Here is a 15,925-nt window from a genome sequence, read left to right as displayed (position 1 = left end):
CCTTTCATTTCTCAGTATATTCAAGAATAAAATGAGAAGGAAATGGTTTTGGTAGTTAAATGTGTAAAAAAAAAAACAACACAGGTCATGAAAGAAAATACATGAGGTCCATGGTTATGAATACAATGAATACTTTATTAGCATCTTTCATATAGTTTTATTTGTTGTGAACTAGAAACTTTGCATTAACTTATAATTTCTGAAAGTACAAAGCCATTGATTCTTATTTTGTTATATTTTTTTATTTAATAGATAAATTGAAGTACTTCCAAACAAAACAACACTTCTCTCTCTTTTCTCTCATCCTTGCAACGGGATTTTTTCTTTTCCTTGCAGCTGGCATTCCGGCACCTATTTATTTTGGCGCTTTAGTAGACCAAACCTGTATACATTGGGGAACTCTGAAATGTGGTGAGCCTGGGGCATGCAGGATGTATGATATAAATAATTTGAGGTAAAGTTAATTTTTGTGACTTACTTTTGTAGTGCTTAAATTTCCATTCATATCTAATATTTTATTATGCAATAACTTTCGTTTGGCTTCATTTTCAAAATGCATATGGATGGTATAATTTTCTTAGTTATATATTTTAATATTTCCCCATTATTTCTAAAGTTCTTGATGCATATAGGCGTGAGTGGGTTTTCTAATCTAACACTCCAAAATACTTCAGAAAGGGAGAGGGTTTCTGTGTAGATGCCATGGAGCAGTAGGGAAAGAGCTGCATCTTGAACTGCGCTAGCATGGCAGAACACTGGATATAAACAAGACAGCAAGATCTGGAGGCCAAGGACAATAACACAGTTGGGGGGAACAAAATCTCTCAGCTCCTACCTAAGGACAGTGAGGAGACTCTTTCTTTCTTTCAGGGTCAGGATGACAGTCCCAGCGCATTTAAGCAGCATGGATCCTGACATTCTAACTCCTGGAAAGTTCACAGCCCTCTCAAGCTTGCAGCCTGATATAAAAAGAGCCCGGTCTGTGTGCTGCCCTTGCAGTTTAATAGAACACGTCGGGTGCCATAGCCACGGCTATCTTGAGAAGGAAGCTTATACCTGAATTTGACTGATGTTCTCATCCTTGGGAACCCATAGATGCTTCATTGCACATAGTGGTTGTCTGCCTCATGAACAAAACATGGCTCAGCAGAGTGATTGTGGTACAAGCCAGCTGAAAGTGTCACAAATGGGGAGGAAGTTACCACACATAGAAATAACTGAGGCCATTCCCCTCGAGAACCAGCAGACTGGGGAGCCTGGCCTCTGAGATCTGGGCGCATCCAGTTGTGTGCTTTCACGCTGCTGCATAGACTAAAAGCAGTTCCTGCATGGTTGCCACCACTCTCAGTGCTACACAGGCACCAGCTGCTGACAGTATAGTGGGATAACTGCGGGTTTACTGCTGTCCCACGCCCGGGGGTCATGCTAGACTGATCTTGAAGCAGACTTTAGCTGTTACCTTTTTGGCCTTCTAGGGCAACAGGCCCAAGAAAGCTCACAGAGAAACTTTGTTTGATACAGACTACACTGTTCTCATTCTTGCTCCTAAAAACTCATTGGTCAAAAGGAATTTAGGCCTTCTCTAGGTAGGACCCAGTTCTGCTCTGATTCTGGGTGAGGAGAATACTGAAAAGTTCTGGGAAAGAAAAGTGCTGGCCATTGCCCTGTTCCCATGTGTGTATGGCTGGGGTTGGTTACTATCCCATTCTCAGCTTGGTATGACTATAGTAACAGTCAACTTCTGTCCGTGTGTCCATGTGGGTTAAAGTTCCAGTTGTCTTGACATACCCAGAATGCTGGACCTTAACCCAGAACTTGAGCAAATTCACCCCTTCTTACTCAAATCGATTTTGTCAAGGTGTTTTATAACAGTGGCAGAAAAATAAACTTAGATATTTGTTAATCTATTATACATCTAGAAAAAATTTCAATTGTATTTCTAGACTGTTGTATCTGAAGTCTTAAGCCTCATCACATATATAATATCTTTGTACTTTCCTATTGTAGAAGTAAAGCATGATCATGTTCTCTACATGTATGTAGTTCAGGATTTCCTGCCTAAGGAATGTTGCCACCCACTGAGTGGTAGGTCTTCTCACCACAGTTAATGTAATCAAAATATCTCCCACAAAAATGTTCACAGTTCAAGACAATCTACACAGGCCTTCACTAAAACTTCTTTCCCACGAAATTCTGGATTGTGTGAAGTTGACAGCAGTATCCATCACACCAGATTTTATGTATGTTGAGAACACGAAGGGAGTTTTCAGATTATTTAGAAATATGTATATGTCAAGATACCTATTTCCTAAACACATTAAGTCCAGAAACTTTAAAGCATATTTTATCAAATTTACAAAATACAGATGCTTGTAACAGTATAAAGGTTATTCTCAGAAGTAGTGAAAGGGGAAATTACTCAATTCATTTCAGGAAGCTTTTATAGTTTTCATGCTTTAACTGAACAAGTTCAAGAAACAGAAAAATAATTTGGATCTAAAGAGATGGCTCAGGAGTTAAGAGCACATACTGCTCTTTGAGAGCAGATAAGTTCAGTTCCCTTAACTCATGTTGTGTAACTCCCAACTTCCTGTCACTTCAATTCCAAAATTCATGATTACTACAGACACCCAACACATGCACATAGTTCATAAAGAAAAATTGATTATTCTATGTTTAATTTGCATGAAAAATTATCAAATTCAGCCGGGCGATGGTGGCGCACGCCTTTAATCTCAGCACTCGGGAGGCAGAGGTAGGCGGATCTCTGTGAGTTCGAGACCAGCCTGGTCTACAGAGCTAGTTCCAGGACAGGCTCCAAAGCCACAGAGAAACCCTGTCTCGAAAAACCAAAAAAAAAAAAAAATTATCAAATTCAATATACTAATATATAAAAGTGAGTCATTAAACTTATTGACATACAAGTATTTCAATATCACAAAATTTGTTGGCATAAAATAGCATACAAGTGTTGAATAGGAAAAAATATTGAAAGGTGACTAAAAGATAATTTATACATTTTATACATCAAAATTTGAGCAAACAGAACATGGAATTTCCCTTAACCTGATACAGGATATTTGGCAGAATATTTAAGAGAACAGGTGATAATGACTGAGGGGGCATTGGTCTGAGTGTGAGGTTATGGCAGAAGATGGGCATGGTGGTGGAGTTTGACGACGTTGGTCATGTCACATGCTCTGTCAGGAAGCACTGAATCCTAGAAGTCCAGCATATGGTATTCACCTTCTTGGTGGAACTTCATCCTAGGCTAACACTTTCTGAAAACATCTCATAGGCATACTCAGATATGCATTTTTATAACAATCTCAAGTCTAGTCAAGTTGACAAAGGAAACTAGCCATCACCAACCTTAAGAAGTTCATTTATACTTTTATGTTGGAAATTTTCAACATTTTAACAAACAGGATTAATAATTCAGCAAAGTAGATTATATAAAGTATGTGGGCAAAATAACCACCTGATTATAAATGATCTGTGAGGATATACAAACTTCTTTCACTGAACAAAGTAAGATTTAATACAGATTAGTTGTTTTCAACAGGCGCACTTACCTTGGGTTGTCAGCAGCTCTAAGAGCATCAAGTTACCTCCCGGCAATCTTCATCCTAAAACTTATGAGGAAGGTCCAACTCCATGGGGAAACTGACTCTCTAGAGACTGAACGTGCAGAGATGACGCTCACAGAGAAGGAAAGTGAGCACATGGATGTGCACAGAGGTCCTGAGAATGGCAGAGAACTGAAAACGAAGCTGTAATGAGGTTTCTATTGACCATGGACGTTGTGCATTTGGTTCTTTTCAATCGTGAGAGAAACTATCGGAACTCTTTTCTTATCCTGAAGAACCTCAAAAAATATTTTACTCATGATAAAAATATTTACTGATAGCATTTTCAGAACATTGGGGTGGTCCTTAAGATTATCCCAGGGGCCCCAAAGCTACAGAGAAACCGTGTCTTGAAAAACCAAAGGAAAGAAAAAAGAGACTATCCCAGTGAAGATTATGGTGACCCTACCACCCTGAACTTTAGAGATGCCTTCATTTTCAATCAGCATTTTCTCTTCTAACTCAATCAAAGCAAGTGTATGTTTCTCACATATCTGCAAAGAGTGTTAGAACTTGCCCATTCCTGAGACACTATTCAATTTCATTGAATTTAGGTTGCCATGGTGGAGGTATTTAGAACTGAAAATACGTATCTTGTTTGTGTCAATGAAATAATTATTCTTTCTTAATGCAAGACATCAGTATATGCTTGTATCTATCTAGGTGTTGTAAACTGTCCTTTTGGAAAGATGCTATTTTCAAAATACTACTTTTCATTAATGTATCTTATATTCAATCATTTTTTAAATTACTCTTGTCAAACAGTTGATCATTTTGTTTAGCGCACTCATAAATTTAGTGATGTTATTAAAAATCATGTAGCAAAGATGGCTGAAATATTTTTTCCCCTCATAATTCAAAACTGCTCATGGACTTCTTGATTAAAAATGAGTATTTGAGAAATCTAGACCATCTAAAGGCCCTTTGTAGAGGTGTGGTTATATGTTAGTAGTAGAAAGCTTACCTGGTTTGTGGGAGGGCCTCAGTTCAACCCCAAGGTAGAGTATACATATACATATACATATACATATACATATACACATACACATATACATATACACATACACATACACATATACATATACATATACATATACACATACACATATACATATACACATACACATATACATATACATATACACATACACATATACATATACATATACATATACACACACATATGAAATCAAGGATGGATGCATTATCAGATGTTCTCAAAAGACTTTCTCACATTCAGCTGGCCACTTTGGTCCAATATTCATTTTACTCATGTGTCCTCAGAGCAAAAGGGTATTAATTTTCAAAATTACCTTAGATTAAAACCTTTAAAGTGGAGCCAGGTGGATGCCTCAGTGGAAAGTGATGTTTACCTCCAAGCCTGACAAGGTGTTTTGATCCCTGAAACAAAGACAGAGAACCATCTTTTGCAAACTGTCCTGTGCCTTCTTTTCCTGTACTTCCCTACCCACAAATTAATAAATGAAAAGAATGTAGAAATATTTAACATATGACATCACTATAAATTGGGATTAATAAAATTCAAGATATACATTAAAAATAAAATCAAGTTGTGGTATTTTGATTGAGAACTATCCCTCCTAGCCTCCGGAATTTAAACATTTGGGTTCCATTTGATGACTCTGTTTGATGAGGATTAGGGGTACATTCTTAATCAAGGAAGTGTGTCACCGCGCTGGGCATTAACAGTTAAAAGCCTCACCTACATCCAGTTCAGTCTTTGCTTTGTGTTTGTTTGAGGATGTGAAATCTCATCTTCCTGCCCCAGTTACCACATCTTCTGCTTGCTCTTATGCTTCCTTGCCATGAGGTACTTCTATCTCTCTAAAGTCATAATTGTACATTAGGTGGGTTGTTCTTATGAAATAGTTTAATGTAATGTGGGGGTCACAGTAGAATTTTAAACAAGTGTAGATGTTATTTATGAGTCTATCCTCATTTCAACAATAATTAAAAAACTTCTTCTTTGTTTCCTCTTGTCCTTTAGAGAATTTTAATCAACACACAATTCAGAAGTATAAATATATATTAGCCCAAGTCACAGCAGTTAGATAAATACATTTTCAAAGGTTCACAATAAGTTGTACATGTGCTTAATTTTAGGAGTGACTGCGTAGTGAACTTGGTCAAATGAAGCTTGCATTACCTGTTGCCTTCCAAACCCTCCCATCTCACTTGTTTCACACTCTTCTCAACACTTTCAGCAAATAAACTACTTTTTCTTTTCAAACACTTTAGCTTTTTCTATTGTTAGGGTTTAAAATCTGAAACAATTTCCTTCCTTAAATCTTTATCTGGATGCTGTTTTTAGATCATAGGGTCAAATGAGACCTTTTTTTTTTGAGATGTGTCTTTGAGATGATTATAATTCCTTGCCTCTTAAACTAGGCTCTTCTTTTTTTTCTCATCTTTGCAGCAACACTTCCTTTATAGTGTTAGAATAATTTTAAAATTACTTGTTTTAGTACTTGTTTTAGTGACAAATTGCTTCAGGTCTTATGGGCCACACTATGTTGGACTGCCATATATCAGGAAGCACCTTACGGGGTAAATTTTGGTGTGACCCTAGCCACAGCAAGTTCATACATTCCAGGGTAGGGATATGAGGGTTAGAAGAGTTAGGTATGAAGGACAGAGACAAGAAAGAATCACAGAGACATAGAACTGGGAGAGCAACTCTGTGGATAATGAATGATGATTTTTCTGATTTCTGAGTTTTGAATATATTCATGTTTTCATGTTTATTTTTTTATACATGAAGGTGGAAGTTACAAGATAATCCCACACTAGTTCAGAATTATGGATAATAAAGGGTTATTTATTTAGGGGTAGACTCACAGATCACAGTCCTCTGCTGGAATGGGGAATAGCAACTGAATTTTGCAGCCAGAAAAGAGAACCAGAAACAAGAGAGAAAGCACATGCTTTAGAGTTGCATTTTAGTATAAGAGATCATGCCCAAGTAGATTGGAATCTTAAATGCTATTGACTGAAGGAGTGGAATATGCTCCCACAGTACCTCCTTTTGTTTAAATAAGAGAGTTCCAGACCCAATACTATATACACTAGTAATAAATATCAAGTATAGTTAGAATTACAACCAGCATAAACAATATTAAACAAGAAACATATGGTAAATGTTTTAATAAACATTCTATCCTATGGAGTCTAAGTCTTGTATTGGATATGGTTTGGCTAGATCATAAGAGTACAGTAATTACGACTATCTCATCTTCAAACCCATCAAAGGCCTGAGAAGAGAGACAATATTACTTGAGCAGGCAGGAAGTACAGTCAAGCAGCTTCCAAAGTGAGCAATATATGATGGTGACAATTAGCTACCTAAGAAATCACCCAAAGTGTCATTTGCAATATTGAAGCAACCAACTTTGGCTAAGGCCTCGCGTAGCTGACAGACCATTTTCAGAGACAGGAAGAATTTCAGAACCATCTTACGGTCTCTTGGCAAGATTGTACAGTCTTTTTCCTTGTGTCCTGATTATTGATTTCCAGATACCATGTACTTTGTTAGTGGTTGAGGTATGGTCAACTTCTTGCCTGCAGGCCAATTGTGCCAAGAAGAAAACAAACTCTGAGTGGAGTGTTTTGGTACTCAACATTCTCTTGGGAATAGATTGGTGCTGTCAGGAGCAATCATGTCTCATGTCAACAGAACCCTAAATTATTTAAATGCCATGTTCTACAGATCCTTGAAGTGGTTGAAGACTACCTATCGAGACAGAATACAATTTCTAAGTATCTAAAAAACCTAAATGATCTGACTGTATGTATAACAAACATGAGCAACTATTGACCTATAATATTTAATCCCTGTATAACTTAAAGACTAACACTTCTTGTCAGAATATTAAATAATCTACAAACAAATGTGCAACAAATGAGGACAATAACCTCAAAATGTAAAAAATGTATAAGTATCCTGATCAGAGGTAGGAGTAATATATAATGCAATATGAAAATATATCCTAAAATTTGTATTAATATACAAAATACTCTAAACAGAGATAGAAGCATGCATATATACAATCTGACAGAACAACTTTGCATAGATGTACAAATATTGTAAACAGAAATAACAAACATAATTTAAACTTGTATAAATATACAAAAAACTATACCAATGTAAATTATCCATAAATAATAGCTCACAAGTATTCACTCTATTACCCACTAGTATTTATTATCCATTTTTTAAGAACACACATAGTTTCAGCCCCAACCCTCTACCTAATTTAAGTAACATTCAACAACCTCTAAACATTGATCCCAACCCTGAGAAAAAACTTTTTTGGGATATAGGGGGAACTGTCCTGTACAATTGCTTCTCACTGTCGTAAGGGTAATGTTCTCTTTATGGGATCCTGCAAAATTAAAGTGATGGTTATGTTTCAAAATTACTGTCTATTGTAGTTGCAAATAATTTCTGAGCAGTCAATAAGATTTTTTCCCCAAAGTTCTTACTTAGATTTCTGGTCAGAACATCATGAGAAATTGCACCATTTCAGCAGCTGGTACCTCCCCCCCCCAAAACTGGTCTTATAGTAGTGCTATCAGCATCATGATGTCATCTCAACCAGGTGCATTTGTTGCTATGGTGCCCCATCTTTTTCCTGTAAAGTTCAAAGATTACTGCAGGAAAAGGATCTATAGAAAAATCTATTGTTCATTTTGGGAAACTTAACATTCATATAAACACACATTCAACGAAGAATACATTATAGACAAAATATACATGGAGAAAGTGAAATTTTTCCTAAAGTGGTGTGGGAAGTCCTTCTGTCTATGTGTTGCTTCTATTGGTTAATGAATAAAAAAACTGCTTTGAGCTCACGTCAGGGAAGATCAGAACTAGGTGGGGAAAGCTAGGTTGTATGCTGGGAGGAAGAAGAGGTGCTTTGGAGCCATTGCCAGAGTCAGACATGTCAGAACTTTGATGGTAGGCCAGGAGATCATAGTGATATACAGATTGATAGAAATGGGTTAAATTAAAATGTAAGAGTTAGCCAATAGGTGCCAAAGCTAATGGGCCAAGCAGTGATTTAATGAATACAGTTTCTGTGTGATTATTTTGGGGATAAGCTAGCAGGACAGCCAGGAACTGGGCAGCAGGATGAAAAAGCAGGCTTTCCGACTACAAATTGATACTCCAATGTGGTCGACTATATCCACATAAAACCTGAGAAAGCTTGAAAAGGAGTTCTAGAAAAAAATAATAATACAGAATTTAACACAGCATCTTGTTGTTTGCTGGTGGCTTGCTGCAGCTTTTTTAAGAGAGTTTTTCTGATTCACCAGTAGCAGGAAAAAAGCCATGACTGTTTGAAAATGCCAGCTTTCTGTGCTATGCTGCCAGTATGACCTCTGGCTCTTTCAGGGGACAGAGCATTTGGATGGGGTTTGTGAGCAGACTGTTGCAGCTTGTTTGATGGCAACTTGGACCAGCTGTGTGCTTGGAAGTGTGGTGGTGTAAGTGGCTCAGAGGCACAAGCAGCTCTGCCATGCTGGACTGGGTGGGGTTAGCATGCAGTACCTTATTTGACCTAGTAATGTCTCAGCTTAGGTTATTAAGTGCTTAGCATTTTAAGAAGCACTTCTGATCAGAAATAGTTACAGATATGCAATAAAGACAAATCCAGATGAGTCATAGTGATAGATAAATGTATATAGGCTTGGAAGAGAAAAGGAAAAGAGTATACAGAATCATAAAATATAGTTAATGCTTTAAAAAAAGATAAAGTCTTTAAAGAGACATAATACAGATAGTCATAGATTAAAAGGAGTAAAGAACAAAAGCCACATAAAGATGGAAATTTCACAGAGAGTCTGGATTATGTATATTATTGTGGGTTTTTTTTTTGAATTTTTTGATTGTGAACGAGCTAAGTACAGAAGGTCCACCTACATCACAACAGTGCAAATTCTCTCAAATAATATTTCAGTACCCACTGTCATTGACTTGGCTTATATGCCAAATCAGCTGTATCCTTCTCCATAGTGCTGAATTTTCCTTTTAATAAATTACTGTCAGTCTGTACCATTTCTAAAAGTTCCTCATTTGACTGAGTTTTGTTAGTTAAATTGTTCATATACTTCTTCAGAGTTCCGACCTCTTTTTTGAGAAGCTTGTTATCAGTTTCTAAAGACTGTACTGTTTCTAAAAGCAACTTTTAGCCCTATTATTAAACCATATTTTTATGAAAAAATATTGAGAACAAGACTAATCCCCAGAATCAGAAATAGTGATGTAGGAGGGAAATCATATAAATCTTGTAAAAACCTTGTACACGGTGTAAGTAAAGAGGCTATTGAAACCCTGGATGGTTTGGTTGTCTGACATATTGCCCTTTTAATTTATAAAGTATTTAAAGTTATATACCTTACCCATGGTTGATTGTGAGCTGGAGCAGGTGTAATATCTGTTACCTGCAAGTAGAAGTCATGGGCCACCTACCAAACAAACCCAGCTGGGTCTAGTGGTGATTTGGAGTTGCATGGCTGGTTTGAATCTGATTTTAGAGTGAAAAGCTGAAAGATACACTGAGATTAAAAAGAGTTATGTATATTAATCATAGCTTCATACTCTGTGAATGTCTCTAGAACAGTGGACTAGCAAATGCAGACAAATTGTCAGAAGCTGCAGAACAGCTGGATCAGACCTGGGAAGCCCACATCTCACCTGAGTTTCCACAGTGTGCACTGGTGGGAGGCAAGTGGTAGGGTGTATGTGGACTTGAAGCCACTCTAAGGTGTGTAATGAAAAAATATAAAGAACCACATCTAGTCCATAGCAAGGAAAGTCACTGCACAAGAATTCTATATCCAAATGAACTGCTGGCTCTGCACACAGGCCTTGGCCAAGGTGGGCTGAGGGAGGACTCATGCTGAGCTTGGTGTGCTCTGAGCCCAGTGGAGGATGTGCGAGGGGAGGGGATTGGACTCTTAAACTGAATGGTTGGGTGCGAAATAAAGGCAGAAGTCATAAAATAATTCCACACCAGTTCAGAATTATGAATAATAAAGGGTTATTTATTTAGGGGTAGACTCACAGATCACAAGCCTCTGCTGGAATGGGAAACAGCAACTGAATCCTGTAGGCAGAAAAGAGAGCTGGGAGCAAGAGAGAGAGAGAGAGAGAGAGAGAGAGCACATGCTTTATAGCTGCATTTACAGTATAAGAGACCATGCCCAAGTGGGCTGGTATCTTAAATGTTATTGGCTGAAGGTTCCCACAGCATATACATATTCTTACCCCAATACCAAAGGGCAGAAGAAGGCAAAGACTGCTTTAACGTGATACAAAGGACAACTAGAACAGTTACTCACTTTAATACTTTGAGACATCAAGCCATTAATTAATGGGAAAAACATTCTCTTGATTAGGCAGTGAACCAACCCTAGACCAAGTATCCCAAAGGCAGTCACTCCTTAGGTTAAATATCCGATTTCAAAAGGAGCAGAAGTGTGTTTGAATTCTCTGACTTTTGGTCAGTAAGGAGTGGATCTACATGTACGGGTCATCTTGATGACTAAAACACCAAGTAATCGCATCCTAGGACAAGGTGTGGGACCACATTTGTTGTCAACAATTTTGAGCAAGCTAAAATGTTCTGACCTTCAGACAACGTGGAATAGGCTCACAATTTTGGGCCTCTACATTCATGGTGATCTTTTGGATTGTACTCTGGGATAAAAAAGAAACTTCTGTTAGCTTACTTTGGTATATTTTTCTAAAAAATGAATGAATCACCTCTTTTCACATATTGCTCTTATGCTTATGGAGGATTATAAAAGAACAGAACAAAAGTTATTCTTTAGGTGAATTAACACTTTTGAAATATTATTTTAAATTTTTGAAACCATTTATTTTTATTTATTTATATTGTATATGTCTCTCTGTGGGTGTCTAAGAGCAGTGTGTGGGTAACCACAAAACTAATAGACAGGCTAAGAACCCATGGAGCTGGAGTTACAGGTGGTTGTGACTCACTTGAGGTGTGTGCTGAGAAGTAAACTCAGTCCTTCTTGAAGAGCAGCAAGTGCTGTTAATTGATAAGCCACCTTTCCATTCTCGAAATGTTATAGATTAGAGTTTAAACTTACCAAGTTTCTAAATGTTTTTCTTCTATCAAGATTCATAAATGATTCTCAGGACTGTATTAATAATTTCTTGTCAGGACTGCCAACCTAGATACTAAGATTTTTGTCAAGCTGTTGTTACATCTGTTTCTGTGTCCAATATACTCTCAATTACATGGTGTTTATTTATATTTTTAGCTTTGGTATCTGATCATTTATGGGGGTTTGGCAAAATACTTGTTTTATGATCTCTTATAAATTTTTGTTATGTGTACTGAAGTTGTTCTGTGCTTGACTACATACAGAGCACTGCTTTTCTTAACAAAGTGCAATCTTTTCATTGTTCTGTGGATGAGTTTCTCTAATGCTGACAGAGAGCGAGTGAATACAATTTGTTATTTGAGCTTCAAGGAAGCCCTTTGCCAATAGCAAAGGGTTACCTATTCCTTGTTGATCTGCATTCTTTAGTCCAATGTGGAGCTTTGCCACACCTTATGAATACTTTAGAATTCTGGGGCCTTGTTTTTGGATTACTTCTAGAAAAAACATTGTCTCTAGAAATGCCTTACCTAAAGTCCCTTTTCAAATGACCTTGATTATCACAATTAAATCATCTGACACTGCAGTTGTAGTAAGAGACTGCTTTTTCGTTTTCCAGATCCTCACCCTCAAAATAATCACATAGAATCTGTATTAATTACAATACTGCTTGGTCTATTAGCTTATGCATATTTCTAACTCTTATTTCATAACCAATTTATATTATTTTATGTTTTGCCATCAGGCTCATGGCCTACCAGCAAGGTTCCAGCATGTCTCACTCTGGTGGTAGCTCCATGGCTTCTCCCTGACTCCACCTCCTTTCTATTGGCATTCAGTTTAGTTTTCCTGCTGAGTTCTATTTCTAAGCCACTGGCCAAAACAGATTTATTCATTAACCAATATAAGCAACATATAGACATAAGGACTATCCACTCCATGCAATTTTTTTCTAAAATTTTAGAAAGTACTTCTATCAGAGAAGTATCATAAATGTGTGATCCAATGTAAGCTATATTTCTGATATCCATTCATCTATCATTGTTAATCTTGCCTTTAAGGTTATAATCACTCTTTTGTATTCTGAATTATCATTTTCTTTTTTTTTCTTTTTTTTTTTTTTGGTTTTTCGAGACAGGGTTTCTCTGAGGCTTTGGAGCCTGTCCTGGAACTAGCTCTGTAGACCAGGCTGGTCTCGAACTCACAGAGATCTGCCTGCCTCTGCCTCCCGAGTGCTGGGATTAAAGGCATGCGCCACCATCGCCCGGCCTGAATTATCATTTTCAAAAACCAAAGATTTGACTAATATTTGTCTAACTTCTGAATCTGATACAATTCTATTTACATCTGAAGTCAATCTTTCTAAAACATTAGTGAAGGCTTCTTTTGAGCCTTGTATAATTTTAGTAAATGAATGTGACCTCTTTCCTGATTATTCAACCTTTCCCCAAGCATTTTAAACCTCCAAAGAACCTAAGAACTGGGGCTATGGTTTCTTTAAAGATTACATTAAAAACTAATAGGTACACATAGGGAAAAGGTGAAGGATATGCATCTCTGTAGTGCCAGTATATTAATAATCAGCTAGATGTGTTTTCTAGTTATAAATTTCCAGTTCCCTTGGAAGTAAAAAGTACACTTATAAACTGCCAGGAAGAATAGAACTTTAGCCCCAACAGTTAAATGGTTAGGTAATCATTATCATTTTGAGAATTTATGAAGAATACAATTATAGCTGGTTTCCACATAAAGGTGGTATACAGTCTATTTAGAAATTGAATTGCACATGAAAATAATATCCTAATGGAATCATACACTCAGATGACTACAGAAATATAAAATGTATCACATAATTAGGGCGTAATTATAAAGCTTGAATCTCTTATATTTATAACCACATGCTATCTGCCAGCTAGGGCACAGTATGAAGAAGATATTCCTGGCTGGATGTAATCATGTGGCTTGCAATATAAAAATCAATGATATGGGGCAATGATATTAAAGAAGCAGGGAAGAGGAAAATAAACTAAAATGCACAAATATTAATGATTCTTGGAAAATGATTACAGAGAAATTAAACAGTATTGAAACTGCTCATGCTTAAATGCATTAGAACTTAGATAAATAAAAACAATGTGAGGTATTCAGTGTCATCTGTTTGAAAGACAAGCAGTAGTCAGACTTTTCAATTTTCACCAATTTCACACCTCTGACCTGCAACTCAGAACCCTGCTAGTGCTGGCCTCTGACAGTCTATATGCTTCTCAGTACCAACTAAACTTCTGGACTGAATCATAGATTCCTGGAGAAAGAATGCCAATGTCCTGTCACAAAGGTTTTGTATCACTTATGGAATGAATGAATGAATAAATTATTTTAAATCTTTAAAATCTCACTGATGCTCTATACTAAATTTTGGAATAAGGAGGCTGTGTGTATAGCTCAGGGGCAGAACACTTAACTAGTATGTGCAATACCTTGGAATTTGATCCCTAACGCCACAAATATTTAAAACTTTTGAAAGGAATATATACCTTCGTGTTTAAAATGAACATAATTTATATGTGCTTGTTTTATTACATTTATTTATTTGATGTGTGTATATGTGGTGCATGAGTGTGTATGTGGTGTGTGTGTTCACAAGCACACAAATGTGCACATGTGACCATAAATATTGTCTTCTCTGTTCTCAAAGAGATTAGAGGAGGACAAATAGCAAGTGTCTTCTATCACTTTCCACCTTATTCCTCTGAGGCAATGTTTCTCAATGAAGGTGGATCTAGGATGATGTATCAGAAGCCCAAGAAATCTTCTTCATTTCCATCTGTTAGTGGAGATATTTGGGAATGAGTGAGGGCATGGCCTTGTTAAAGGAGGTGTGCCATTTTCAGTTATTGATCTCTTTCTCTTTCTCTCTCTCTCTCTGTCTTGTGTTTATGGATCAAGATATAAATTTTCAGCTACCATCCTCATATTGTGCCTGACTGCCTGCTGTCATGCTCCTTGTCATGATAGTCATGAACTCTAACCCTCCGGAACCATGGGCCCCCAAATTAAATGCCTCCTTTTATAATTTGCTTGGTCATGGTGTCTCCTTACAGCAATTAAAAAGTAACTAAGACAGGGAATATTAATTTTAATAGAAAATTCAGAAATAAATCGGTATATTGCATAAGAAAGCTAGTTAGATGTATTCAACTTACTGTTCTGAGATATTTTTAGTCAACAGAGGAACTGACATCTAAATGTTGAGCGACTGTGAAATCTTTATCAATCCTGTTGGCAGGAGTTTGTTTCTCCTGTTTGATCAAATTGATCATGTGATTCCTTTTTTGTCTGTTTTAAGTACATGTAGAAATGCTGAGTGTTTCCATTTTTTTCTGTGGTGTCTTTGGAATTTTGGCTAGAAACAGAAGGGTATGGAAGAATAAAGGATAATAATCTAGATACATTATAGTTGAGTCACCATGCGCCAACTTAATCAGCATCCTTATGAGTTATTTGAAAGCTACATGTGATGAATAATTATAGCAGGTCAGTCAGAAATAATTCTGAAAGACAATATTGGTTATAGCTGATGGCCTCCACAAATGAAGAAACCAAACTACATTTTATCAATCCTAAAATCTAATTTCCTTGTTTTAGTATTTTTTCAACTGAGAAGTAGGAATGGATCAACAATTTGATGATATCTTACAATTTATAATGTCCAGAACAAGCCAAAATATTATAGCTTATCACCATACAGACAGAGAATTGTTGACATTAAGTATTTGACCTCAAAGATGACAAAAACAAAGTCTCAGCATGAGTTTTCTACATCATCTGAAAATAACTGGCAGTAAATAGGCCCAGATGGCACCAGACAAGAGTTTAACATTGTTTCCAAGAAATGGGAAGGTTCTCCTGTTTTTTCCTACATGCAGCATATGCAGCCCTATTGGTAACACAGAGAAAGAAACTTCTGAGAAAAGAATGAAGTGAAAACAAGTTTAAAGGAACCCAGAACAGATGGACCCTCAACATGAGGCATCCTATACTCATATCACTTCAATTGTATTTTCCTTTGCAGTGTGAAGAAGAATGACATGTTAATGCTAGCTATCAGCTGACATTCCCTGTGAATGATGAATGTCATT

At 36.7% G+C, this 15,925-nt stretch overlaps 1 protein-coding gene across 3 annotated transcripts in view; it reads left to right on the top strand.

Annotated features, from left to right (window-relative positions):
* LOC121435051 (solute carrier organic anion transporter family member 1A5-like) overlaps positions 1-5,143 on the top strand; it is a 59,718-nt gene extending 54,575 nt beyond the window's left edge. For 2 of the 3 annotated variants that reach the window (XM_041634114.1, XM_041634130.1), the window contains 2 exons: positions 337-454; positions 3,566-5,143. In XM_041634114.1, coding sequence (XP_041490048.1) covers positions 337-454; positions 3,566-3,779 — 332 coding nt within the window. In that variant the 3' untranslated portion in view covers positions 3,780-5,143. The remainder of the gene's footprint in view (positions 1-336; positions 455-3,565) is intronic. The other variant, XM_041634122.1, reaches the window with a different exon arrangement.
* The last annotated feature ends 10,782 nt before the right edge of the window (positions 5,144-15,925 follow it).

This window comes from Microtus oregoni, unplaced genomic scaffold, assembly GCF_018167655.1.
Source record: "Microtus oregoni isolate MIOR12 unplaced genomic scaffold, Mior012 000002F_ref0000024, whole genome shotgun sequence".
Taxonomy (NCBI): Eukaryota; Metazoa; Chordata; class Mammalia; order Rodentia; family Cricetidae; genus Microtus; species Microtus oregoni.
This window is presented reverse-complemented; position numbering and strand designations above follow the sequence as displayed.